This window comes from Aethalodelphis obliquidens, unplaced genomic scaffold (genome assembly GCF_003676395.1).
Source record: "Aethalodelphis obliquidens isolate GAN/ISIS:26980383/991018 unplaced genomic scaffold, ASM367639v1 scaffold97, whole genome shotgun sequence".
Classification (NCBI taxonomy): Eukaryota; Metazoa; Chordata; class Mammalia; order Artiodactyla; family Delphinidae; genus Aethalodelphis; species Aethalodelphis obliquidens.
The window spans coordinates 2,756,356-2,781,157 of NW_020838041.1; the positions used below are offsets into that span (position 1 = coordinate 2,756,356).

General features: G+C 62.1%; 1 protein-coding gene across 6 annotated transcripts in view; it reads left to right on the plus strand.

Moving 5' to 3' along the window:
* Positions 1 to 24,802, plus strand: part of NAV1 (neuron navigator 1) — a 210,709-nt gene that overhangs the window by 74,861 nt on the left and 111,046 nt on the right. For 5 of the 6 annotated variants that reach the window (XM_027096024.1, XM_027096026.1, XM_027096027.1 and 2 more), the window contains exon 4: positions 8,129 to 8,914. The exons of the other annotated variant lie outside the window; for it this stretch is intronic. In XM_027096024.1, the coding sequence (XP_026951825.1) occupies positions 8,129 to 8,914 (786 nt within the window). The remainder of the gene's footprint in view (positions 1 to 8,128; positions 8,915 to 24,802) is intronic. 6 annotated transcript variants of the gene reach the window in all.

Sequence of the window (24,802 nt, forward strand, 5' to 3'; positions counted from 1 at the left end):
CAAGCCCTTTTTTTTTTTTTTTTTTTGCGGTACGCGGGCCTCTCACTGCTGCAGCCTCTCCCGTTGCGGAGCACAGGCTCCGGACGCGCAGGCTCAGCGGCCATGGCTCACGGACCCAGCCGCTCCGTGGCATGTGGGATCTTCCCGGACCGGGGCACGAACCCGCGTCCCCTGCATCGGCAGGCGGACTCTCAACCACTGCGCCACCAGGGAAGCCCAGTGAGCCCTTCTTAACAGCTCCATGTAGGGAGACGTCGTCGTCAGCCCAGGCTGCTTTAACGAAGGTACCGTAGACCAGGCGGCTTAAACAACAGAAATGTATTCCTCACGGTTCTGGAGGCTGGGAACTCCAAGGTCAAGGTGCCAGCCATTTCAGTTCCTGGGGACAGCTCTCTTCTTGTCTTGCAGACAACCGTCTTCTCGCTGTGTCCTCACCTGGCTCAGAGGAAGCAGGCGCCCTCGTGCCTCTTCTTATAAGGACACTAATCCTATTGCCAGTTCTCCGCCCTTCTGACCTAATTACCTCCCAAATGCCCTATCTCCAAATACCACCACACTGGGGATTAGAGTTTCAGTTTATGAATTTGGGGGGGATACCAACATGCAGTCTATAATGGGGGGCTTACAATTTAGCCAGAGGGGGAGGATCTCTCCCTAGGATACAACTGGGCAGAATTTGACTACGTGGCACCCTGACTATAATCGGTAGAGAGGAAAGTTCAAGATAAGCGTGGGATGTAGTCAGAGAAGGCTTCCTAGAGAAGGCGGCTCCAAGGCTGGGCCTTGAAGGGTGAACTGGACTTGAATTCACATAAGAGAAGGCATCGGGGAGAAGGGCAGACACAGCCAAGGCGCAGGCGTGGGGTTTGGCCTGGACCGGAGGGTGGGTAGGAGAGCATCAGAGAGCAAGGCTCCCGGGGGCGGGAGAGGGAGGCCGAGTGCTGTGTGCGGGTCAGCACTGGCCTCTGTGGCAGCTGATAGCAGAGGGTGGGGGGCAGTCCTTCCCTGGGGAGCCACCCAGCTCACCTCCGCCCGCCATCACGGAGTTCCGGCTTGAAATGGAGAAGGAGGGCGTCAGCACTCAGGGGGCCTGGGCGGGGTGCTTAGAAGAGCAGGAACCCAGGGTCTTGCTGTGCACGCCTGGCTCCCCTGCCGAGGAACGGAGGTCCCGTGATCTAGCCTGGGGGTCAGGCTGCTTGGGGGCGTTAGGGAGCCATAGCCCAGCCCTAAATCGGACCTCACCTCCCGGGTCTCAGGCCCTCGGCCACAGTCCCCACTCCCTGTGGGGCTGCACACCCGGAGCACCCAGCCTCTGAGCAGAGGACCTACACCCTCCCAGCCCGGGAGAGCCCTGCCCTCCAGCTGGGGACCCTGGGCTTCAGGCTCGGGCCCTGTGTCCTCCTGGGCTCGTGTCGGCCCCCCTACTTCACAGGATGAGCAGGCTCACCCCCGTCCTGTTGGCACGGAGGCTCAGGGCAGATGCGTCCAGGCTGCTGTGAGCTCCCAGGAACGTGGGCTGGAGTTAGGCTTCCGCAGCACCCTCAGCCTCCCGGAAGTGCTCCCTGAGACGCTGGGCCAGAGGCAGACTGGGGCCCACGGTCCCTGGCTCCACTCCCAGCCTTGGGTTGGCTGGGCCTCATTTTCCCCAGCACAGGCAGACAGCAGATCTCTGCTGGGCCCACACTCCTGACCTTGGAGCCCATGGGAAAACCCCCCAACCCTGAAGCTTAGGGAGTCTCCTGGGACCAGAGAGGCGGAGCCAGGGCCCTGCAGAGTCCACAGAAACGTCTCAGCTACCAAGGCCCTGGAAAGCAAAGGCTGGGAGGAAGCAAGAGGATCAGTCTGGGAGGGCTTCCTGGATGAGGTGCGAGCCAGCTGGTACATCCATGCTGGACCACTGTGTCCACCGGCTCTTCTTCTCCTCCAGGTGGCCCGGGAGGGTGGGGGTCACGTTCCTGGTGGGACTGCTAGGTGCGCGAGGGAACGTGAGGACTTCTTGCCCACTCCCGCCCTGTCCCCCAGAGGTGTGCAGGGCAGAGATGGGGGAGGAGAGGGTCTCAGCTGTGCCCTGTCCCGAGGTCACAGGAACTGGAGCTTCCTCCAAGGGGCAGAGGGAGGGTCTGCCGGCCTCCCCGCAGCCCAGGGCTGTAGGGAGGGGAGGGAAGATGTGGCTGGGATGCTGTCCCCGGGCCTGGCTGCCATTCAGCACCAGCTGCGCTGTGTCTCACCACGGGTACCGAGAGGTCACTGCTGTTTACAGTCCCCACACATCTGCTCTGAGTCACGCATTCATTCATTCCATCAATCGTAATTCATCAAATATTTCTGAGAGTCCACTGTGCGCAAAGAGCCGTGATGGGTTCTGGGAAAAGTTCATGGTCAGTAAAGCCAACCGAGGGTGGATCCTTGGGAATCACAGATGAGTGGATAAAGGATGTTGGCTGGATGCCAGGAAATGATTGCATTGGCTGCAGTAAGCGTGTGGGTGAGTCTGGAGCGGAATCGCACAGGAGGGCCCTTTGGTGTTGAGAAGGGCCAGGAGGAGAAGCAGAGGGTCTAATCGTCTTTCCACGCCAGCTCCTCCTGAAGTCTTTGCGACCTTGACTGACAGCAACCCCAGGCCTAGAACTGTCCAGGCCCCAATCCTTGGGGTCTCAACCCAATCCTTGACCCCTCTCTTTCCTAAAGACCCACCTCTGGTCCATCAGCAAACCCTAATGGCTTCAAAAGATGCCCAGCGTTGACCATTCCTCACCACCGCCAAAGTCACCACCAGTTCCAAGCCACCATCATGCCTCACGTTGATTTTTGCAGTCTGCCCAGGAGCCCCGTCCAGCAGCCAAGGGACCCTTCCGAGGGGGAGCCAGGCTGTGCCAGTCTCTGCTCCAAGCCTGCCGGGGGGCTCCCATCTCACTGAGCGAAAGGCCAAGGGATGACCTCTGAGTCCTCCGCACACTGGCCTCCATCACATCCTGACCTCACTGCCTGCCGCCGGCCCCGTCTTTTCTCTCTAGCAGATGTGCCTCTGATCTTGCGATTCTCCGAACACTCCAGGCACACCCTGCCTCAGGGCTTTGCCTGGGCTGTTCCCTCTGCCTGGAAACCTCTTCCCCAGATATCCGTAGAGATTGTCCCCTCTCTTCTTCGGATCTTTACTCAAATGAACCTTCTCAGTAAAGCCTTCCTTGGTCACCGAATCGGATAGTCACCCCCTGCCCACAGCGGTTTCACATCCCCTTCCTGCTTTGTTCCTTCTCCTCAGCACTTCTCAGCAGCTGACATTTCTGTCTACTGCCTGTCCCTCCCAGTGGAGTGGATGTCCCATGAGGACAAGAGTTTTTGTCTGTCCCGTCCTCTGCTGCACCTGCAGCACCTGTCAGAGCTGGCGTGTGGAGGCGCTGAGCAGATGTAAGCACTGGGAGGCTGGCCGTCCAGCTGCAGACGAGACACCACTCGGGCATCAGCCACCTCCGCGGCCTCCAGCCTGGCCTCGTCAAGAAGTCCCTGCTGAGAGGTGGAAGGACATGGGGGGTCGGTGACATGGAAGAGAAAAGGGCAGAAGGAAGTGGGCATCAGTGGCTGGAGGGCTTTCCACAAAGGTGGAGGTGTCGGGAGGTGATGGAGGACCTCATCACAGGGGTCAGGTGGGGACACCTTAAAGAAGGTGCTTGTCGCTCAGCCCCTGGCCCAGGGTGGGTGGGCTAGTGCCCAGCCCCTGCTCTCCAGGTCCTGACTGTGCGCATAGGAATCAAGAGAACCCTCCCCTCTTCTCTGCTCTGCCCTTAGCCCTTGAGGGAACCAAGTGTGGACTCACCTGCCCACTCCCCCTGCCTCAGATCCCACCTTCTCCCAAGGTCACCTTTCAAGGTCAACCAGGTGGGGGCAGCCTAGCCCTCCTTCCCAACTTCTCCTCTCTTCCTCACTCCCCACCCCGCAAAATCCTCTCTCAAACCCAGGGGCAGATCCCAGAACGCCCTCCCACAAGCAGGGCTGCATCCGTTTCCAGTCACGGGAGAGGGATGTAACATCACACTGCATGCCTGTCCTTGGCCGTGTGCCTGTATTTCGTTCCTCGAGTTGCTTTAAGTTATCGGTCAACAGATGTGGTCAGATCACTCATCCCACACCCACTGCAGAGACTGCCAATGCCTTTGGAGAGAGAGGAGTGGGGTGATGAGCGGGTTCGGGGGGCTGGAGATTGGGGACTTTCATGATTCCAAACCAGCCTCCTTCCCGAGTCCCCTCTGGAGCCCAGGCAGGGTCCAGTCCCCGGCACCCACTCCCTGCCCAGCCGGGCCTCTGCCTCCGCACACAGATCCTCGCCTTCTCTCTTCATTGGACCCTCCCGGCCAGGCGGTCCTGCAGAGTGGGGAGAGGGGACGGGGCAGGGTGGGAGGGGCTCCAGTCTGGGATTGGGGGTGCCGTGACAGGGCAGGATCCTCTCTTTTTAGGAATCACTTGAGGAAGCATATATTGGCTTTATCGACTGATGCTGGAATGGCTGTTGCCACGGCAGCTGAGGGCTCCCACTGCAGTAGAGGATGGTGGGAAACTCAGGGGATGTGAAGGGAATAAAGAGAGCCGCCAGACAGAGGGAGAGGCCTCACTGGGGAGCGTCTCTAAGTTCCAGGATGCCAAGATGACGCTTTAAAGGGACCACCCCGTGATCACAGCAACACCCTTTAGAGAGGGACGGTGGGAAGGTGATCACGGAAGGTGTTTTCTGCCTCATACATCGGCAGGTAGTGTTTCATGCAGAGGGAGGATGGAGGGGATCTGGTGCCTCTCTTCTGGAAAACCTTTTCTAGAAGGAGGCAAATTTTCAGGAGCTGTTTATTGAAGCAAGGGGACGGGCATGGGGTTTGGGGCATGTGATATCCCTTGGGAGGAGACACAGGGGAATAAGGAGAGGGGGCAGGGACCAGGCTGAAACACGGGAGCCGATGAGGATGGAAGGAGGATCAGGTCCGGGGCAGTGGGAATCCAGGGACCAGGAAGCGCAAGTGGACAGCGCAACAGGTGGAGTAGTGTCAGAGCAACTCCAGGCACTGATGTGGGAGGAGGGAATCTACAGACATGGGTACCAGAGACGAGGGGCCGGAGGAGGCGCCGGACCTTGTATACAGCAGCGCGCACCGGCTGGACCACAGCGCAAATCATGCCCTTCGGCCAGACGGCAGCCAGTTCACTTCTCCTTGTCTGCTAAGGAGATTGAATTTATGTGCAGGAGGAGAACGTGCACACAACAAGCAAACTACTGTAGCCTGGTACATTAGGGAACAAGTGTCCCCAGACCCTCAAGCTGCCCTTTTTAGGGATGGTGAGATTCCCCCGTGACTGAATTAGCTGTGTCTTGTGCAAACTGGAGGAGACCCCTGAGTAAGGATGAGGACTTCAGAAGCGATTGTGATTTCACGAAAAGTGGCCTGTGTCGGGGGAGGGAGCGCACGATCACCCAGACCTTTGGCACCGACGATGGGACTGGATCCCCTCCTTGAGCTGGGATCTTGTGTCTGGGCTTATGCATGAGTGTCTCGTGTGTGCCCAGAGGGAAGATTTCCTGACTGGCCTCCTCCTTTGGGCACTCTCTGTGCCCGGACCAAGTTCTGGCATGAAACCACTTAAGTCCCTTTACCCATCCATTTGCTTCTCACTCCCTATCTGAAGTCGCCATCCCAGTCTACCCGAGTCTCCGAAGTGCTGGACACAGGCCCAGAGGCCAGTCTGCATTGTGCCAGGGGACCTTCTAGTGAACTTGCACTCACTGCCCCTGACCCTGCACCCGCCGCCCGTTTGAACCCTTCCCTATTTACACTGCATCCTACTCCAGGAAGCCTCTGAGATTTCCTCCACCTATTCTCCCACCTGCCAGCACGACCTAAGTCTCCCCCTTGTCATTCCTGTAATCAGTATACACCCACCTCCGTCTGTCTGCCTGCAGTGAATGTGGTGATGTGCTTGACATTGCTGTTTCCCATGAAAAGGAGTATTATTCTCCCAGGTCTTGTAGTGCTATCTTGTATGTCCTCCCAGACACTGAGTTCCCTGAGGGCAGAATCGCCATCTTTCTGTTTCTCCAGTGCCCAGCCAAGGGTCCACGTTTCTTACCAAACACCCCTCTGCCTGAGACGTCAGTGCTCAGTACCGCGGTCAGTGCATCCTCTCTGCCATGACACCTGGACTTGCAGACTTTATAGTGTCTCAGTCCAGGTCTGGGATGATGGAAGACAGAGTCCTGGGGACGGGACCCAGGAGCCATGCGGGGAGCAGGCCCGGAGCACAGCCCTCAGGCCTCCAAATCCACGTTACCAACACAGCGGCAGCATCTGCTCCACCAAGGTGCCGAGAGACACGGCTCCGTCCCTGAGAGCGTGGGTGCCGGTGGGGGAGACGGACGCGTACACAAATGCCCCTCACACCAGGCAGGCTGTGATGAGCGCTAGCGGAGTGCGTGAAGCAGGAGACTCCGATTCTAGGGTGAAGGGGGGCCTGGGGCTAGAGAGATGGAGGTTGGGGATGAAGTGGGCAGGTATCCGATGGCCAGTGCTTTCTGGCAAAGGGTTCTCAGGGCTGTGCCTTCCCCAGTGTGTGGCTCCGCCGGGGCCCACTCCTCCCTTTCTCCTGTCCCTCACTTTCTTGCCGGAGGACCGTTTTGCTTAGGCAACTTGGCCCTGACCTGGGAGGCCGTGGAGAATGGGCAGTGTCGCCCTCTGCTGAGGGACAGCCCCATGCAAACGGCTGCCTGCTCAGTCAGCCTCTAGCCTCCAGTCCCCCCTCGACCCCATCTCTCTTCCCAGGGCCCGGGGGTCAGGGAAGGGAGAAGGGCTATAGGAAAATGTCTTTTTTAAGCGCTCTGCAGGCTCCACTGGAGGTGTGGCAGGCAAGGGACCAGGGCTCAGCTTCTCCTGATGCCCTGGGTTTGACAAAGCGCTTTGCAGGTCCAAAGTCCCTTTAGCTCTTAAGCTGGTACTGTAACCACCGTGAGAGAAGACGGGGGAGGGGGTGCAGTGACTTTGACAAGGTCATACAGTCATTGGTAACCCAGTCTCCGGATCCCGAGAGTCAGGCCTTGCCTGCAGCGCCCTGAGGCCCCTGCCCAGTCAACCCTGGGTCTTCCCAAGCCACCCTCGTCCACCCCCTGCCCCCGTCCTCCGGAGGCACCCCGCACTTCAGGAGAGCAGCCTGGAGCCTCAGAGACGGAAGGCAAGAGGGGGGCCGGGAGTTTCCCAGGCGACCTGGATATTTCCTCCACGCTCGCCGCATCTCCCCCCAGGCCTCACGAGCCCACTCTCCCTCCGCGTCCCGAGCCGCCCCGTCTCAGCCCCTTTTACCCGCACGCCCACACCAGCTCAACGGAACCTTTCCACCGCCCCCCCCACCTCCGGGCTTGGCAGGGGGCAACCCGTGCCCCGGAACCTGCCCGCCTCGGCGGGGAAAGCGATGAGAAGACCGGGTCGAATCCTTCATCTCCCCCTACCCACTACTCATCCGCCCCTGGCTCTCGGCTGCAGATACCACCCCCTCTCCAGCCAGAAATAGACTCTTCTCCCCCACCTCCCGGCGCTCACGCACACCCCTCCCCCCCCCCTCCCGGCGCTCGCGCACCCCCCTCCCCCCCACCTCCCGGCGCTCGCGCACACCCCTCCCCTTCTCCGCCGGCTCCTCCGCCTCCCTCCTCCTTCCTGCGCTCCCAGCCGCAGCCCGCAGCCTCCGCTCCCGCTGGCGGGCGGCGCGCGACCCACGGGACCCACCGGCCGGCGGGCGGAGGGGCGGGCGGGGGACCGGGTCCCGGCGCCGGGCAGCTCCGAGCGCCGGCCAGCTGCGGGGCTTGCGTTCTTCTTTGATTGATTTTAAGATTTTGATTTGTATTTTCCCCGCCCCGCCCCTTTTCCTCCGACCCCGCCCCATCGCTCCACGGCTTCCGCGCTCCTTCCCTTTCCCCGGCTTCCTTCTTCGCGTTTCTTTCCCCTGCGCCTCGGCTCGCCTCCTCCCCGCTCCCTCGCTCCCTCCTCTTTCCTCTCCCCTTCCTCCTCGGTTTCTTCCGTCCTTTCTCTCCCCCTCCCCTCCCCTCCCCTCCCCCGCCGCCCCCTCCCTGCGCGCCCCCCCCCCCCGCCCCCGGTGCTTGCAGACGCGCGGATCGTCCATGCGCTCCTCGCGGGCAGAATGCTGGGCGGCAGCGTCAAGAGCGTGCAGCCCGAGCTGGAGCAGAGCGGCGGCGGCGGCGACGAGGGCGCGGACGAGCCTCGGGGCGTGGGCAGGAAGGCGGCGGCGGACGGCAGAGGCATGCTGCCCAAGCGCGCCAAGGCGCCGGGCGGCGGCGGCATGGCCAAGGCCAGCGCGGCGGAGCTCAAGGTCTTCAAGTCCGGCAGCGTGGACGGCCGAGTCCCCGGCGGGCCGCCCGCCTCCAACCTGCGGAAGCAGAAGTCGCTCACCAACCTCTCGTTCCTCACGGACTCTGAGAAGAAGATGCAGCTATACGAGCCCGAGTGGAGCGACGACATGGCCAAGGCGCCCAAGGGCTTAGGCAAGGCGGGCCCCAAAGGCCGCGAGGCTCCGCTGATGTCCAAGACGCTGTCCAAGTCGGAGCACTCGCTCTTCCAGGCCAAGGGCGGCCCGGCGGGCGGCGCCAAGACCCCCCTGGCCCCGCTCGCCCCCAGCCTGGGGAAGCCGAGCCGGATCCCGCGCGGCCCCTACGCCGAGGTCAAGCCGCTCAGCAAGGCTCCTGAGGCGGCCGTGAGCGACGACGGCAAGTCGGACGACGAGCTGCTCTCCAGCAAAGCCAAGGCGCAGAAGGGCTCCGGGCCCGTGCCCCCCGCCAAGGGCCAGGAGGAGCGCGCCTTCCTCAAGGTGGACCCCGAGCTCGTGGTGACCGTGCTGGGAGACCTGGAGCAGCTGCTCTTCAGCCAGGTGCTGGGTGAGTCCTGCCTCCCCGCCCCACCCCTGCCTTTCCCCTCGCCCGCTGCCGGGGAAGCTGTGGGGAGAGCGGCGGGGCTCTCTAGGCCCCGGCTCGGGCTATGCGGGGACACTGCGCCCAGATGTACAGGGCTGGCCCATCCCCAGGTGCATATGGCTGAAGTGCGCCTTGGTAGAGATGTCCCCAGGCTGGGGCTCTGCTCTGGCCTGCCGGAGGTGAGGCTGGACAATGGGGTGGGGGGCTCAGCTTCTCAGAAATAGAGCCCATCAGCTTCCTGGCATCTTAAAGCCTAGAATCTTAATACGGCAAAACCTGGGGGGCTGGGGGTGACCCCTGCCGTGTGTGGTCTGTGCTGGGCAAGATCACGTTCAGCATTGCCGGGGAGCGCCGGTGGGAGCCGATCTAGAGCACAGATGTGGGGAAAGCAGATGTGAGGGCTGTTTGGCCGCGGAGCAGAGCTGAGGCTCCGCTTCCTCTGTGGATCCCCGGTGGGAGCACGAGTCGGATTTCCCGGGTATGGGCTCTGGCAAGGAGGCACGACAGGGGCCTGGGGGCAGGCGGGCAGCCAGCTGCCCGCATCTGGACGCGTGTCCTGTACCTCGGCCCCGGCCCCAGGCCTGGGCCAAACCCCTACCCCACCCCACTCCGCAGGTTTTTAGGGCGTGTGGAAAGGTCTGGGCTTTCGCGCGGAGACTCCTGGTTGACTGGGAAGCCTTCGCCTTTTGGCTAATGGAAGCCGAGCGGGCGGGAAGGGAGGAACAAAGCTCGCTCGGGCGGAGGAAGCGCAGAGAGCTGCCCCATTGTTCTCCGAGCCTGAAGAGCCTAAGCAAAAAACCCGGAGCGGGCCCGGAACTGCGCTTGCTTTCCCCGGGGACCCTGTGCCCTGAGAGGGAGGGACCCCGGATGCGCGGGACGCAAGGCCGCTGCGCCTCGGGAGCCGGCGCGGGCCGTGCCGGGGCCACGAGAGGACAGCGGCGAGGCCCGGAGCCGGGCGGCCGCCGTGGCTCCGCGGACTTGTTGCGGTGGCGGGGATGTGGGTCCTCCGGCGCCGAGGGACCCGAGCTTCCCGGGCTGCCAGCCCCGCTGGGGGCTGGGGAGGGGCGTGTCCGTGCGCGTGTGAGGGGCGGGACCGACGCGGGCTGCGGTCCGAGTGATGGGCAGGACGAGGTGGGGCGCGTGGGAATGGGGGGTGAGGTGCTCGCCTGGCGGCCTGGAGAAGGCAGCGCTGGGAAGGACGGGCTCGACCTACCGCGACCTTCGCGGTACCCACAGGCCCCGTGTGGGCCAGGACGAGGGACCCCGAGTAGGGGCAGGGATCTGGAGCTTCGGATTCAGAGGCTCACAGAGGAGGCCGCATATGGGCTCTGCAGGGGCAGTCGGGGGGCTGGACAAGGGCAAAGAGGGGGGCGCAGCGGCCTGAGGGCCCGGCCTCCGCAGGCAGGGACCCGTGGGGGTGAGGGTGGAAGCAGAAGCCGAGGGGCGGCCTCCCCCCTCCCCCCCTGTGCGGAGTGCTGCCCTCAAGGAGCTTACAGTCTAATGGGGTAAAACAGACAGTAAAGGAGAAAAGAAAGAAAGTAACTGCAGACACCAAGGAGGGTCTGCTTAGGCGCCTCTGAGGAGGTGGTACTGAGCTGTGACTGAGGCCAGGGGAGGTGCAGGGGCAGGCGGGGAGAATACTCCCTGCAGGGCTGAGACGGGGGTGGGGGGTGGGGGTGGGGTGGGGGGTGGGATGGGGGAGAGGAAGGCGGGGGCTGTCTCTGGGGGGAGCGGAGGGAGTGTCAGCGACACAGAAGAGCGGAGGGCACAGCCCCATTTCAAGGTCAAGGCTTCCCCAGTCCTGCAGTCCCTACATTGCCCCAGGACCTAGCGGCTTGGCCGAAGCCCTCTTAGTTGCATCTCAAGAGGCAGTGACCACAGAAACCCCGGCAGATAGTCGTAGAGCTGGCGGGCGAGGGGAGAGGAGGGCGGGAGGAGAGGCTTTGCGGTAACCCCTCAGCCCACTTGGCACTTGTCATGTCTCAGAGTGCCCCTGGGAGTGAGGGGAAGACACACCCCATTTCCCAGGCGGTCCGGAATCGCAGGGTCAGAGCCTCGAGGGGCTTGGAGTCTTCCCTGAGCCAGTGATGGGAAGGCAGATTCTGCACGTCTGTCCTGAGTCTGTCCTGATTATTAAGTCACAGCTCTGTGTAGGGGACCTGATTGAGGGAGGGGAGTCAGCAGGCAAAGAGGGACCCTACCAAGCTGGTGTGTGCTGGGCATGGGCCACCAGACCGGCCCTGATGACCCCACGGCGGGGCTGGTGCGGGGAGAGGAGTGGAAAGTCTGGTGAACGTGCTGGACTGACCCTGGGCGGGGCTGGCCCCAGGAGGGCAGTGCTGTGACCTTGAAGGGTGCAGCAGGGAGGGCAGGGGAGGAGGAGGGAGAAGGTGACGGCCAGGTAGAGCCCCTCTCCTGTGTGGAATGGGGGAACAGGGGAACCCATGAAGGTGTCCGGTTGTCAGGACCCTCCCTGGAGAGCAGGGTGGCCCCTGGGGAGACGAGTGGACGCCTCTGCCTCCGGATGGTGGTGAAGGACGCAGGTTCTACACCCGTGAGCCTCCAAGTCAGGACACGCTTACTCCCTGGGACCATCTCAGACCCCGGAAGCTGCCCAGCCCTGGTTGCTGGAGGGAGAGGGAGTGAGGCAGCCCCGAATAAGAGCCTTTCTGGAATGAAAGGGAATGAAAGCTGATCACGGCTTGCCAGGAATCAGCTGGGGCCCAGATGGTCCAGGCAGGCGCCCTGCCCTTCCCTTGCTTTGGAAGTTGCCAAAGAACTAGGGTCCCACTGGGAAACCCTAGAAACTTGGAAGACTGGGGAGAGTGTCCAGGGGAAGGGGGCCTGTCTCAGGGATCATATGCCCTCGGACCCTGGTGGACAGTCCGTGTCAGGCAGCTCGGCTCCAGAGGGGAAGGTCACTGGCCCCTGGCCTGGGTCTGGGGCAGGCAGGAGGCCGCAGTCCTGAGTTCCCTGTGCAGAAGTCCTAAGCTCTGTGACCTCCTCTGGGACTCACGTTCCCCATTTGTGAATGGCAGAGCTGCTCCACGGCTCTCTCCTACCTGTCGGCATTAGGGAGGGGTGCAGAGAGAGGGGATCGGACCTTGACAGGGCCCCAGGTGCCTAAGAGAGCCTGTCTTAACTCAGAGCAGTTACATACACAATCCCGACCCGACCACACTTCTCCATCTCCTCAGCCCTGAGTCCGAGAACCTCCAAGCGGTCTGGTGACCCCACGCACACTGCACCCCCTTTTGAGCCCTCCAGGCAAGGGGACCAGGTCAGGTGCAGAGGAACCCAGGCGGCTCGAGCGCCTGGTTCCACTTTCTCAGAAAGTGTCTGGACCCACGTGAGGCGTTGCCGTGACAACGGTTAGGCCCTCAGAGGCGCAGGCCAAGCAGAGCAGGGGAAGGAAGTCCGGAAATTATCCGTTTCTAAGCCAGTGGGTTGTTGTGGGGTTTTGTGGGGGGTGGGAGTTTACTCTAGAGGTTGCATTCTGGGATGCTGTGAATAGGGGGAGGGAAGACATGGCTTCTCAGATGGTTTTCTTTCGTGTTATTCAGTGCACTGGGGGGTCCTCCAGGATCCAGTGCCCGCGCAGCCAGGCCGCGTGTGCAAGCTCGCCAAGGCTCCACACGCAGGGCCGTGCCTGGTGCCTTCCCAGGGGTTCCCCAGAGGCCCGGCAGGAGCGTGAGGGGAAGGCAAGGCCTGCAGGTGAGCGCGTGCGTAGCGGAGGGGCAGCTGGCACAGACCCTTCCCGCTGCGAGGCCTCTGTCTTCTCAAGGGTAGCGCTGGGGAGGACGTTTCTTGCTCCCCGTGTCCAGGGCTAGGCTTCGGGTTCCACCGGGGCCCGTGGGGTCCTGCTCTTAGCCTCTGGGCCTCGCCCTGCTCAGGCCGCTGCAGCCAAAGCCGTCTTCCTCCCCCTCCCCGGGAAGGCCTTGGGGTAGCTCCTGTGTTCTGGGGACAAGGACACGTGGAGGGGAGGTGCCCAGGGCTTCTCTCAAGGGAGATGCCCTTGGTGGTCAGCAGCGGCTCCACCCTCAGGCCCCAGGCCCTCGTGGATGGGGATTGAAGGCAGAACAGCACCAAGTCGCCTGGAATCCTGGGCTGCTTGCTGACCGTTAGCTCTCGTCCCACCCGCTAACATCTCCTGCGGGCACAACCGCCCACCCCCGTGGCCCGTCCCCACCCAGCTGCCAACACCAGAGGCTTTGTCTTCTGCAGATCTCCAGCCTCGCCCTGCTCTGGGCCGCCCCTCCACACCCGTGCCCACAGCCCACAGCCTCTGACCTCGAGGGCTGGGGGTGCAGGCAGCTCCACGGGGCTCCAGGGAGAGCGGGTCCTGCGCTGACCCGGCTGAGCAGAGCCCCCAGGCCCATCCCCGTTGCTCTGCGGCGCCGCCTTTTACAGCCGGAGAGAAGAACCCTCTCCGTGCAGAGCCCCCGCCTCCCCCCCTGGGATTCACAGAAGACACAATGGAAATTGTCTGGTTGAGCCACCCACCTAAAGCAGAAATTACTCCCTCGTAGCGTCGTAGGCAAGTGGGTGTTCTGTTTACACACTTCCGGTGACAGAGAGCTCACTACCTCATTTTCCTGGAAAGCCCTCGTTATTAGAAAGCCCGCTGAGCAGAGTTTCTGTTTCCTGAGAGTTCCTGTGGGTGCAGACCTGCTCTCCGGATCCTCTCGGGTTAGGCTGGCCTGCCTCTCAGGTGCCCGACTGCGTCCCCTCGCATCTTTCCTCCCTTCGCCCCCCGTTCCTCTTTCTCCCGTCTCTTTTCTTTTGCAGTAAGACTTGGTAGGAGGAGGGGCCGAGCTGTTCCCCTGATTCCTGGGCCCCGTAGAGTCCAGCCCCCAGCTGGACCCCCCATCCCCCATAAGGTCTGCCCCCCAGCACCTGGCTGACCTGGGCTCCCTCCTGCGGCGTCTCCCTCGGCCTGGAGGCCTGTGCCAGCCTGCCAGCCAAGGGGAAGTGGATGCCACATGCTTCTCATTTGCGTTGGCTGACCTCCTCCCACAGCCTGTTTGCATTACCCAGCTGCATCTGATGTCCCCGGGGCCTGCAGCCTCCCTCTCTTGCCCAGGAAGGCCGGGGGGCCGGGCGCAGCTCACTGGCCCTGTGTGGGCAGGCTGCGCTCCTGCGTGGAAGCCTTGGAAGGCTGCGTCAGCCCTCAGAGCGGGCACCGCCCCCTGCAACTTCCCCTACTGTGGCTCCTGGGGACCCGGCCCCTGCAGGGAGAGAAAACCAGAGCCCCCTGGGTCCAAGGCTTCCTTCTGACCAGCAGGCATCAGGGCTCAGACCGGGAAGATGCTCCGGGAGTGGTGTCTGTCTCCCGGAGCCGTGCCCGGGGCATGTCCAGCGCGGCCCTGTGCCGGGAAGGGCAGATCCCAGCTCTTCGTCTCTGATCGGCACCTGTGCCTCTGGCAGAAGAAGGGGCAGATTGCAGGGGTGCGGCCGGTGTGGGGAGTGAGCAGGTGCGGGGTCCCCGCTGGCACTGAGGCGGGAGAGCACGGGCACCACCTTGGGCACGTTACAGGTTCACCCTGAGGGCTCGGGCTCCGGCAGCATCCAGGCTGTCACCGCCAGCACTGCCTGTTTACCACGCGGCTCTTCTCCAGCTCAGCTCTGGCCAGAGCTTGGCCAGTGGCCAGGGCGGGCTTTGGCCTGAGCCCTCATCAGGTCTATTTTCGACATCCCGATGATATGTTTCAGGGCCTCTGCAGCGGGCGGTTCCTGCACCGTCTTCTAATTTCCAAGCAGCAGCGCTGGCTCTGGACCGACTTCCCAGAGCACTTGCTCACGTGTGTCGGGCATGCAAAGCCAGGGTGTGGGCCCTTTGTGCCCAGGCTGGTCCCCGGGGAAGCTGGCTCGTCTGCAAGGGTGTCCAGTTGGGGCGCTGCCATTGGGAGTGATCTGGTGAAAAGCGCTGGAGTTTTCTTGGAGAGCCAGGCCGTCAGCCGTGACCTTGGGCTGCGTAGGGAGGTAGTGAAGGTTGAGAGCACAAGACAGGCAAGCGTGTGGGGAGACCTGCACGTAAACCTTCACGTCCGGACGTAAACCCCCAGGATGTAGATGGGGCTGGGAGTCAGGGTGTGCACAAGGGTGCACAGGGGCTGGGTGTGTCACGTGGAGCGGTGCACAGAAACACTTGCACACTCGGCCCCTAGCAGCTACGCACAGACCGAAGGGGTGTGTGTGTGTCCGTGTGTGCGCGTGTGTGTCCGTGTGTGTGCGTGTGTGCACGCACACAACTGCCCAGGCATGAAAGGGTCTGAACCACGACCGGGCTGGAACAACTTCCCCCAAAGAGACCCCCAGCCAGAGACCGCAGGGGTTGGGGCTCCCTGCCTGGCTCCTGTGCCAGAAAAGAACCTTGAGGAGGACACAGGCTCCCTCTGCCCTTGGTGACCGCTGAGCAGGCCTCCCCTTTTGGGGGCGCAGGAAGCCACCCGGAGGCCTGGCTTCTCTGTGCAGAGCCCTCAGCTGCCACTGGCCACGGGCTCCAGCACCCCCAGGCTGCGGAGTTGCCTCCCCAGGGCTCTGGGACCTGATGCTCCACGGGAGGAAAACAGGCCCAGAGAAAGTGATGACCTGCCCATAACCAGCACCCAGACACCACGTGGGGCATGAGATTCTTGTCCCTTAGGTTTAATGAGTCACTTACTGCCCACAGTGATCCTGTGAGACCGCGCTTACAACTGAGCAAACAGAGACACTGGTCGGTGGGTTGGCCGCTCGAGCCAGAAGAGCAGGTGGGCCACAGGGTCAGGACTTGACCTTGACCCCTGTGATGTCAGCTTCCAGGAGCCTCAAGACCCCTCCCCCCACAGTGTTGAGTTCAGTTCCATTTAATTCAGGATTGCTGTCAAGCAGTCGCTGTGGACGAAGCATGAGCTCCTGGGGTTGCGGCTTCGGGCCCCGCTCGCCAGCTGCTGGCCTGCTGGGTGAGGAGATAAGGGTTCCTGCTCATCCCGTGCGGGGCAGATGCTACGGAAAAGTTGGGAAGGGGTGCGGGGGAGAGCAGGGCGGCCTGGAGCCGGTCGGCGTGTGGGGTGAGTGCGGTGCCGTGGGCAGGAGGGGACGCTGTGGACAAGTGACCTGCGCTTCGAAATGCAGGTTGGGATCCCGGCAGCAGAGATGGGAGGGACTGGAAACGGAAGAAGGAGGTAAACGGAGGGCTTCATCGTGGGTACCATCCAGCTGTGGGAGAGGTGGGGAAGGAGATGGACAAGCAGCTTGGGGGTGGCCCTGACGTGACCATGACCGGCCCCAGGGGTTGCAGTAGGCGCTGGGCAGATCTTTGGTGGGGAGCTGTCAGGGCTTGCCCCCAAAGGCCCCCGAGAGAGTCCCGGCTCTGGAATCGGTCCTGGGAGAGTGCTGCTGAGTGAGCACGCCAGCCGGCCCAGGGCCTCACAAGTTCCACACCTGTTCGCTGGAGCGAATGTGGCCGTTGCTGCCCCTGCAGTGTCCACGTGGGAGGGACAAGGGGGAGGACGCCTGTGCGCCCAGAAGCTTGTCTTTGATGAACAGCAGCTCTGATGAGGCCCGAGGGGTCAGTACTTTCCGGCCCCAGCCCCCGGGAGAGCCTAGACCCATAGCTCACCGCAGAGCTGCATCAGCCCGTACGTGGCAGCGGCACGTAAAGCAGCGTGAGGGCTGACAGAGCGTCCCCATGACGTGCGACTTGGTTGGCGTGGAAGGAGAGCCGTGCGTAGGGCGGGCAGCACGTTTCGGCTCCAGGGCGCTTGCTGCATCCGGGAAGCCTTCCTGAAGGAGCTAGGAGCTGGGAGCTGTTTCAAGGGGTCAGAAACGCTTGGCATAAGGGGCTGAGGCATTCCAGCCACCCAGTTGTTTCCTTGGAGGGCGTGGGAGGACCGGACTGGAGTTCGCTGGCTGGGAGCCCTGGGAGCAGACGGTGCTCGAGGGCCGTCCCGGGTAGCAGGGCTCGAGGTGGCGAGGGTGCCCCAGGGCAGGACGGGGGAGCCTTGTACCCAGTGCAAATCCTCCTCCTGCTTTGTCCTTTGGACCAGTTTCCATGCCCTGGGCATTGCCGTGGGGTCCCACTGTCCCAGGAGCTGTGTTGTTTGGCTTTGTCCTGGAGTCGGGTACCCCCAGGAGCCCAAGAGTTCAGGGTTGCTGGAGGACGCAGGTGTGTCGCAATGTCTCAGGGTTTCCACGGATGGTGACAAGGCGTCCAGGGGCGCTGGGGCGTTCACCGCCTGGCCTCCCTTCGTCCGGCCCCGCGGGGAGGGCGTTACAGCAGCGAAGGCCGCGGTGGCCCCTGGCGGGCAGGCGGTGCTACTGCTGTCATGTGGACAGCAGGGACCTCGAGGGCCGCTCCCCAGCCCCAGGGTCAGGGCTCAGCCCTGGGCCGCCCAACGCCCTGCCCGCCCGGTGGGGTTGGCTTGAGGCTCAGCGGGCAGCCTGGAGAGGCTGCCCCTGCTTCTCCTGGACGCTCAGCAGCGCCTCCCTGCTGGGCACCTCCGCCCAGCCCGTGGCTTGGGGGCCACCGGGGGCCTGGCCGCAGGGTTTGAGCTCCCAGGAAGAAACAGCAGCGCCCGAGACGCCGATCGGCCTTGTACTCTGCAGGTGGGTCAGCAGCCTCCCTCCCGAGGCCCCGTGGTGGTCCCCGGGACACTCAGAGGCAGGAATCACTGGGGATTGACAACAGCGACGACTAGCACTTAGTGGGCACCCGCTGTTTGCCAGCTGTGCTGAGCGCTCTGTGGGACCCCAGGTCAGCCTCGCAATGAGACGCTATTCAAGGGTCACACGCAGACTATTTCACAATCCTCGCTGGCCAGGCTGCAGAACCGGGGGTGCCTGGGGCTCCCTGTTATGCCGGAAGTCAACCCCATGGGTGCCGAGTGGTGGGGTCCCAGGGGCAGGGCGGGGGTGGAGGAAGAGTGCCGATTTGCCGCAGGTGTGGGAGCTGTTCATCTTCAGCAGCCAGTGTGAACCCCCTGGTGCGTCGCTGTCGACTGGAAACCCCATACTGACGCGGACTTAGACGTGAAGAAGCTTAGAGCAGCCGGGGCCACTCAGCAAGTTCACAGAGAGCTGAGATTCAGCCGAGGCTTGGTTCGGGCTCATCCAGACTCTTTTTTTCTCTGGCACAAGTAGGCACATCTGCCCCCCTTGCCCTGTAGACAGTCTAGAGCCTTCAGGCTGATACGGTCCCGAGAGCCCCGGTCTGTAAGAATCAGTTCTCTCCGGCCCTCGGCAAACGTTCCTCGGGTCCCGAGACCCTGCCTCCCGGCGTGTCCAATCTGGGAAGCAGACCACAGACGGACGGTCACGGGGCAGCAGCACCCGGAGCTGCAGGCAGGCTGTGGGGAGAGGGCTTCCCCCGGGGACAGGAAGGTCGTGGCCACAATGAGGATGACCAGACTGGCCGGGAGGAGACGTGGCTCTCTGCGTCCGCCTGGGATAAGCTGTTCCCCTGGCCCCTCTGCCTATGAACCCTGGACCCGTCCCTCGTAACCGTGGAGCTTGAATAAGCCCCGTGATGCCTCAGCCTCCCTGGTGGTCAAAGAGGGGTCAGACTTGCCAGCTGGCAGCTCGGGGAGGGAAGGGCTGGCCCGGGGCTAAGGCCACAGATTCAGCCATCTTCATCTCAGGGCCTGATTTCTCCTTTCCCCCCACCTCCTTGCTCCCCCGTGGCCAGTGGCTCCTGATATCTAGATTAGATTCTGCCGAATGCCGCATCTGCAGGAAGTGGAGGGCGGGGGCGGTGGTGTTAGCTTCAGGGAAGATCCAGGGTCTCATCATAATATCTGTCAGTCGTCATGTGACACGTACCAGGCACTGCGCTGACCACTGTGCGTGTAGTAATTTATTTAACCATCAAGAATAACTTAGTGAGTTAGGCGCTGTTTTCATTCTCATTTTACCGATGAGAAAACTGAGAGGTTAAGTAACTTCCCCCGAGTCACACAACCAGGAAGTGAGGAGCTTGGAGCCGCCCGCAGGCAGGCCGGCTCGAGCGCCAGCCTCCTTAACCACCGTGCTACAGGGCCCCTCGCCGGTGGAGAGCTCTGGCCTTGCAGAGTTCCACAGAAATGGCAGGTCCTCTGGGCAGCCGCCCTGTCCTTTATTCTAAATAGCGCGGCCCTATTCTGAGGTCTCCTGCAGGAGTTTGGTGGCCCAGGCAGCCGAGCACGTCCCCCGGACCCCCTTGGTCCCCGCTGCCAGGCTGTGGACAGTGTGTGGGGTCTGTGGTTAGGGCACTTTCAGCACAGCTGTGTTCATGTCACCCCCCTGCACACTTGTCCTGGCAGGACCATGGCCGGCCCGAGAGCTGCAGGGGACGGCGTGTCCGCCCCCGGCCGGAACCCGGCGTCTCTGGGGCCCTGGCTGCCTGGCCTAAGAGAAAAGCACCAGCTCTGAGCCGTGCAGACGAGGGTCCACATCCACCCTGATGCTCACCTGCTGGCTGCCCTTCGCCCTCCTTGAACCTGTCCCTCATCTATAGGATGGAGCTTACGCGCCCTGCGCGGGGTAATGGTGGGGATTAAACAGAAGAGGGAGTCACGGTGCCTGGCACCGCCTGTGACCATACAGTTCGTTCTGTTGCCGCCTTCCCCGCAGGCCCCAAACCCCTGGCTTCTTCACGCTGATCCCGAAGCTCTGCAGACCCGGTGGCGACCAGTGAGCCCAATGGCGTCCCTCACCGATTGGCTCCGGTTCAGTCCTGGTAGTTTAGTTCAGTTCAGTCTCTTGGTTGTGTCTGGAGCCAGCTTGGGGGGAGGGGGAGTTTGTTACAGGACAGGGAGAGTCTTGCAGGGCTGTGGGGGAGGCAGGGGCAGCCGGGTTTGCAGGGGGAGGGGGCCGGCCCTACTGAGCATCTTCTGCTCCGCGTTACTGCCCCGCACGCCTGGTTGCTGCCTTCTGAACCACAGACCCGCACTCCTGCTGCTGGTCCACGAGGCAGAACGTGGTGCCCACGGCCCCGGGCTCCTCTGTGCCAGAGACCTGCCTGTCTCCCCTGGGGGGTGGGGGGCCTGAGAGCCATCGCGGGAGAGAGGGAAAACACATTCTCCGGGAGTCAGCTGTATCAAAAGTGGTTAAGGTCATTGCACAGCTGAGTGGCTGTTTAGACTGTGATAAGAAAGAAAATAGCAGAGACAGTAGGAAAAGAGGGCTTGAAGGTGGGTGTGTGAAGGTGGCAGAAGGAGCACCTCGTGTTCAAGTTCATTACCCGTTCCTGGACTTCAGCTCAGGCCTGGGTTCTGTCCAGATCAGAGACAAGCTGGCAGTGCCCTCATTTCTGGGAGGGATGGGGACTCAGGCCTGACCCAGAGCTCTGTGGTGGCCTTATCTGTCCCCTCCCCAGCCCAGGTCCTCTGGAATCGTCCTGCCCCGTTTCCAGGCCCTCCTTCCGCCAACAGCCCCTCTGGTGGTCCTTGAAACGTCCTCCAGGGCTGAGACATGGAATCCACCCTGCTGGCTGTTATCACACAGCTGGGAGGACATCTGGGGAGGGACGAGGCCAAGACATCCTGGCTCCTTCCTTATCTCAGGGGAGCACAGGTGATGGGGTGACGCTGACCTGTCCCTTTGCACAGGCGTGAGGCTGGGGCCTGGGTGTTGGGGCCGGGGTTGGGGGCCCACTGGCCTGGAGTTAGGGGTGGGATTCCGGTGGGGGATGGGAAGGGACTTGCCCCAGAGGAGCCCAGCCTGGCCTGGGGCTGGGCAGGGGCTGGATTCCTGCCACTTTCCCACACGGCACAGAGATTGGGTTTCCTGCTGAAATCCTATCTCTGAATCACAGTCACAAAGTTCCCAGTTTCTCACTGCAAGTTGTTTGTAGCGGCTCCGTGTACTGTGACGGGGGTCCTGGAAGGAAAGACACAGAGCGCAGTGGGCAGACGCACAGGGTACGGGGCAGACAGACCTGCGTTCAAATCCTGCCTCTGTGTTGACTGGTCTCGAGGCCCTGGGCCAGGTTTGGTTTCCTCACCTGTTCAACAGATCAGATTGTAGCTACCTTGCTGGACGGCCGCCAGGCTTAAAAGAGCTAGTTCTTAACCTGCTGCTGCCAACCCGTCCACGCTCACTGTGTGGGCCGTAGCGGGAGGAGGGCCTGTCCTCAGGGAGCATCAGGCAGATGAGGGAGACACGGCCCAGCATCCTCTGTCCTCCGATCCCTGCGTTCTGGCCCTCCCTCCTGAGCCTTCGCGAGCCCTCAGCCCACACCCCCTGCAGCCAGGCCCCTCCGTCTCCAGAACGCCCCCTCTCTCTTTGGGGTGTCCTTGGGCCCCGCCTCCGTCGTGCTCGTGCTGTCTCTTCCCCGGGCGCAGCCCCCAGGTGACTTGTCCCCGGGTCCTCTCTGCGAGCAGCACGGAGCCTGTGCTCAGGAAGCTTCTCCTCAGGGTGCTCGTTCCTCTCCAAGCGCCGCCCAAACTACAGACCCAGAAATTCGGCAAGTCCGGTTGCGTGCTATCAGCCTTACATTTGCATTTGATTAAAAGACAGCAGCATCTTCCCACCCACATTTGTTCCTTTCTCTCCCCACCGCCATTCTCCCACTCCTCCTGCCTTGCTGAGCTCAGGGCGTCCTCTGGTCGCCCCCCCACACCCCGCCCCGGGCCCCTGGGCACTGCCGGGGAACAGCCCGTGCCCACTGTGCCCCCAGCACCCTCAGTCCTGGAGCCGCTGGCCGGCCGTCAGAGCCGCAGTGGGCGGGGGTCACCGTGGCTCCCTCCCAGGCCAGGAGGCTTGGGTGAGACCCTCCGGGCTGGCTCTTCTCACTGGTGGAGAAGCATGATGAAGGGGCCAGAGCTGGCCCTGCCTCCTGCTTCCAGCCTGACGGCGGAGGCTTGGGGTTCCTGCCATCACGTTGCAGATGCCCTCATCCCTCAGTGACCTGTGCCAGGGTAAACGTTGAGGAAAGCGTTGCCGCAGCCTGGTCCTCTCCCCGAGGTTTGGGGAGAGCCGTGTTACTTGTCTGGCGTCCCGTCACTTCGCAGCTGGTCTACGTTGCTGCCCTGAGCTCACATGTAAAGCAGTGAATGGGCAGGTGAAGGCCACCTGTCAAAGGTGAAATCCTGTTTGGATGGGGGTCCAAGGCCAGAGCCGAGGGAAGGGGCTCCAGATCCCACCGTCTTGTTACTCGGACCACCTTTCCGACCCAGCCCAGCCCAGCCCCCCTCCTCCTTTATGCTGCTCCTCCCCCTTGTTCTTGGCTGTTCAGGGAACGCAAACTGACACTCGCGTCAGCCTGAACCAGACAGAACTGGAAGGGGATCTGTCCCCACACCCACTCTCATCTTGCTTCCCTCCTCAGCAAAAAAAAATTCCAGATTATCTGAAGCAGCTCTGAGCGTAGGAAACTGGAGTCTGGAAGGGGAGCAGATGGGCTGGGGGCGGCACAAGCAACTGTCCTCTGTCTCCTGAGGTTAGGCTCGATGGGCCACCCCCAGGATGCAGGAGCCCAGGATGACGGGCCGAAGAAGGGGTGGCGTCCCATCCAGGCCCGTCCCGGGGCCCCCGACAGCTCAGCCCATAACCTGGAGGAGAAAGAGCCTCGTGCTCTTTGGGGTTACGGGGACCCTCACCAGGCCCTGGGTGTCTGCTCCTAACCGGGCGGCGGCGTGGTCTTTGGTGCCGCTGCAGTGAACAAAGCAGACCCGTGCTTTGTCTTCATGGACTTGAGTCTGGGGGGGAGGCGACCTTAAGCACATAGTCACAGAAGGGAATCCTTAAGTCGGCCCGGTAAGTGCCCTGTGGGGGAAGCAAAGGGAGCGATGGTTAGATTGGAGGGGCCAGCCGGCCGGGCAGTGCTTCCCCGGGGCCAGGGGAGCAGCCGGGCAGAGGGCAGGGTGTGCAGCGGGCCTGAAGCAGAGGAGCTTGGGTGTGGAGGAAAGAGGAAGAAGGTCGCGGAGAAGGGAGGGGTCCCGCACGAGTCTGGGAAGCTGGGCTTGGGCGGGGTTTGGGCCAAGCTGGGCGGGAGGCGGGGGGAGGGGCGGGGGCGTGGTTAGGGTCGGGATGCTCGGTTTTATCCCTGTGTCAGCAGGAAGACAGGGAAGGTGTAAGTGGGGAGAGTGACATCAGGTTCGTGTCGTTCAAAAGTGACTCCGGATACGGTGGGGGACGAGTCGGAGAAGGCAAGAATGAAGGGGTCCCGAGGGGAAGGTCCCAGCTGGCGCTCCCCGGGGGACACGCAGCAGGCGGCAGGAGTTGCTTGGCAGTGAATGGGACCCTGCAAGCCCCGGGCGGGGCGGGGGGGGGCACTCTGGGGAAGGGGTGGGGACCTCATTTTGCCTAGATACTAAAGTTTCTTCGGTGCAAAGCACAGACATCCAAGAACAACATCTCGGGGTTTTTTGAACAATGATAACCTTTTTTTAAAAAATGTAAGCTCGTCTCAGCTGAACGAGATTCATACAAACTGAGCTCAGGAAAGGGAGGGGGCAGTCGGCGCCCCGAGCTGGCAGATGTGGTCGTGACCCTGACGGTGGTGGTGATGGGCTTGGTGATGGTGGCAGAGATGACAGGGGTGGTCATTATGCTTTTGGTGATCGTGGTGGTTGGTGGTTTAGGGGACGACGGCGCCCAGGGTGATGGCCGTAGCAGTCACTCCGTCTGCAGTAAACCGGGGCCCCGGCGATGCTAATGGTTTCTGCCCCAGATGTGCCCGGTCACTCGAGCTAAAGGTGACCTCCAGAGAGCCCACTTTCCACTTCCTTAGGCAACAAGTATTACTGAGCCCAGGGCCATGCTAGGTGCTGTGAGGTTACAGCAGGATGTGGAGATGGTCCCTGCACTCAGGGATTTTGTCATCTTCCCAAGATGTGACCGTCTCTCCGTGTCCCATCTCACTCTGCCCATCGTTCCCGCTCTCCGCACCCTCTTCTCGCGCACTGAACGGGGTGCATCAGATATGCCAAGCTGCACCCTCTTCAAAGCTGACACCCCCTTGCCTCCTCCCTGACCCCGTCCACACCTGTCTATGTGCAGACCGGGTCTGGCTTAGGCTGGGCTAAAACCGGAGTGTGGACTCTGGGGCCAGTTGTTACTCTGTGACCTTGAGCGAATCATACGCCCTCCTGGGTCGCGAGTTTTCTCATCTCTTGTCAATAGAGTGTAATGTTTTCCCCACCCTTTTTAGCTCAGAGCGCTATTGGGAGAACCGTATGAGACCACATCGTGGGAGGCACGTGCCCTTGGCCCTGTGTGGGCAGCGTGTCTCTGGTCAGGCCTCCCCCCCTCCACCACCTGCCGTTGGATCAGCAGACCTGCCCCCAAAGGGGCCTTTGTCTGCCAGTTCCCTGGGAACCAGGCAGCCGTCACTGAGTGGACCCCGGCCTTTATCTCCAGCAATAACCTCAGGCTATCTTGAGGAAGAAGGTTTTAAAAGGAAGCTTTTCCAGTCCTCCAGGAGGGCGGAAAGCGTGAGATGCGGGCTGGCTTGAGCCTGCCCTTCCTGTCCTCCACCCTTCCCCACTTTCTCTCAGGATTGAACCGAGGACTCATTCACAAGGAGGTTGTCACTAACTGACAACACCCTCAAGCTGTGGATTTTAGAGGGTTTTTTTCCTGCCTTGACCTCCAATAGGAAATACGTCTTCTAGCAAATCTAGCGTGTACATATTGAGGCAGAAGAGTTTTGAAACAATACTGTGTTCAATGTACTTGATGTTCTGTTTTGTTGAATGTGTGTGTCTGTTTTTCTCTAATTGCCGGTTACAATGCACTGAACTGATTTCATGACCCACAGATGAGTTGTAACCTGCAATTTGAAAAGCCCCGCCCTGCGAGGACCATCTTTCCAAGCACAGAAGGGCCTGGGAACGAGGGCGGGGGCGGCTTAACCCCGACTTTGGGGAACAGCATTTCCCTTACGCCAGG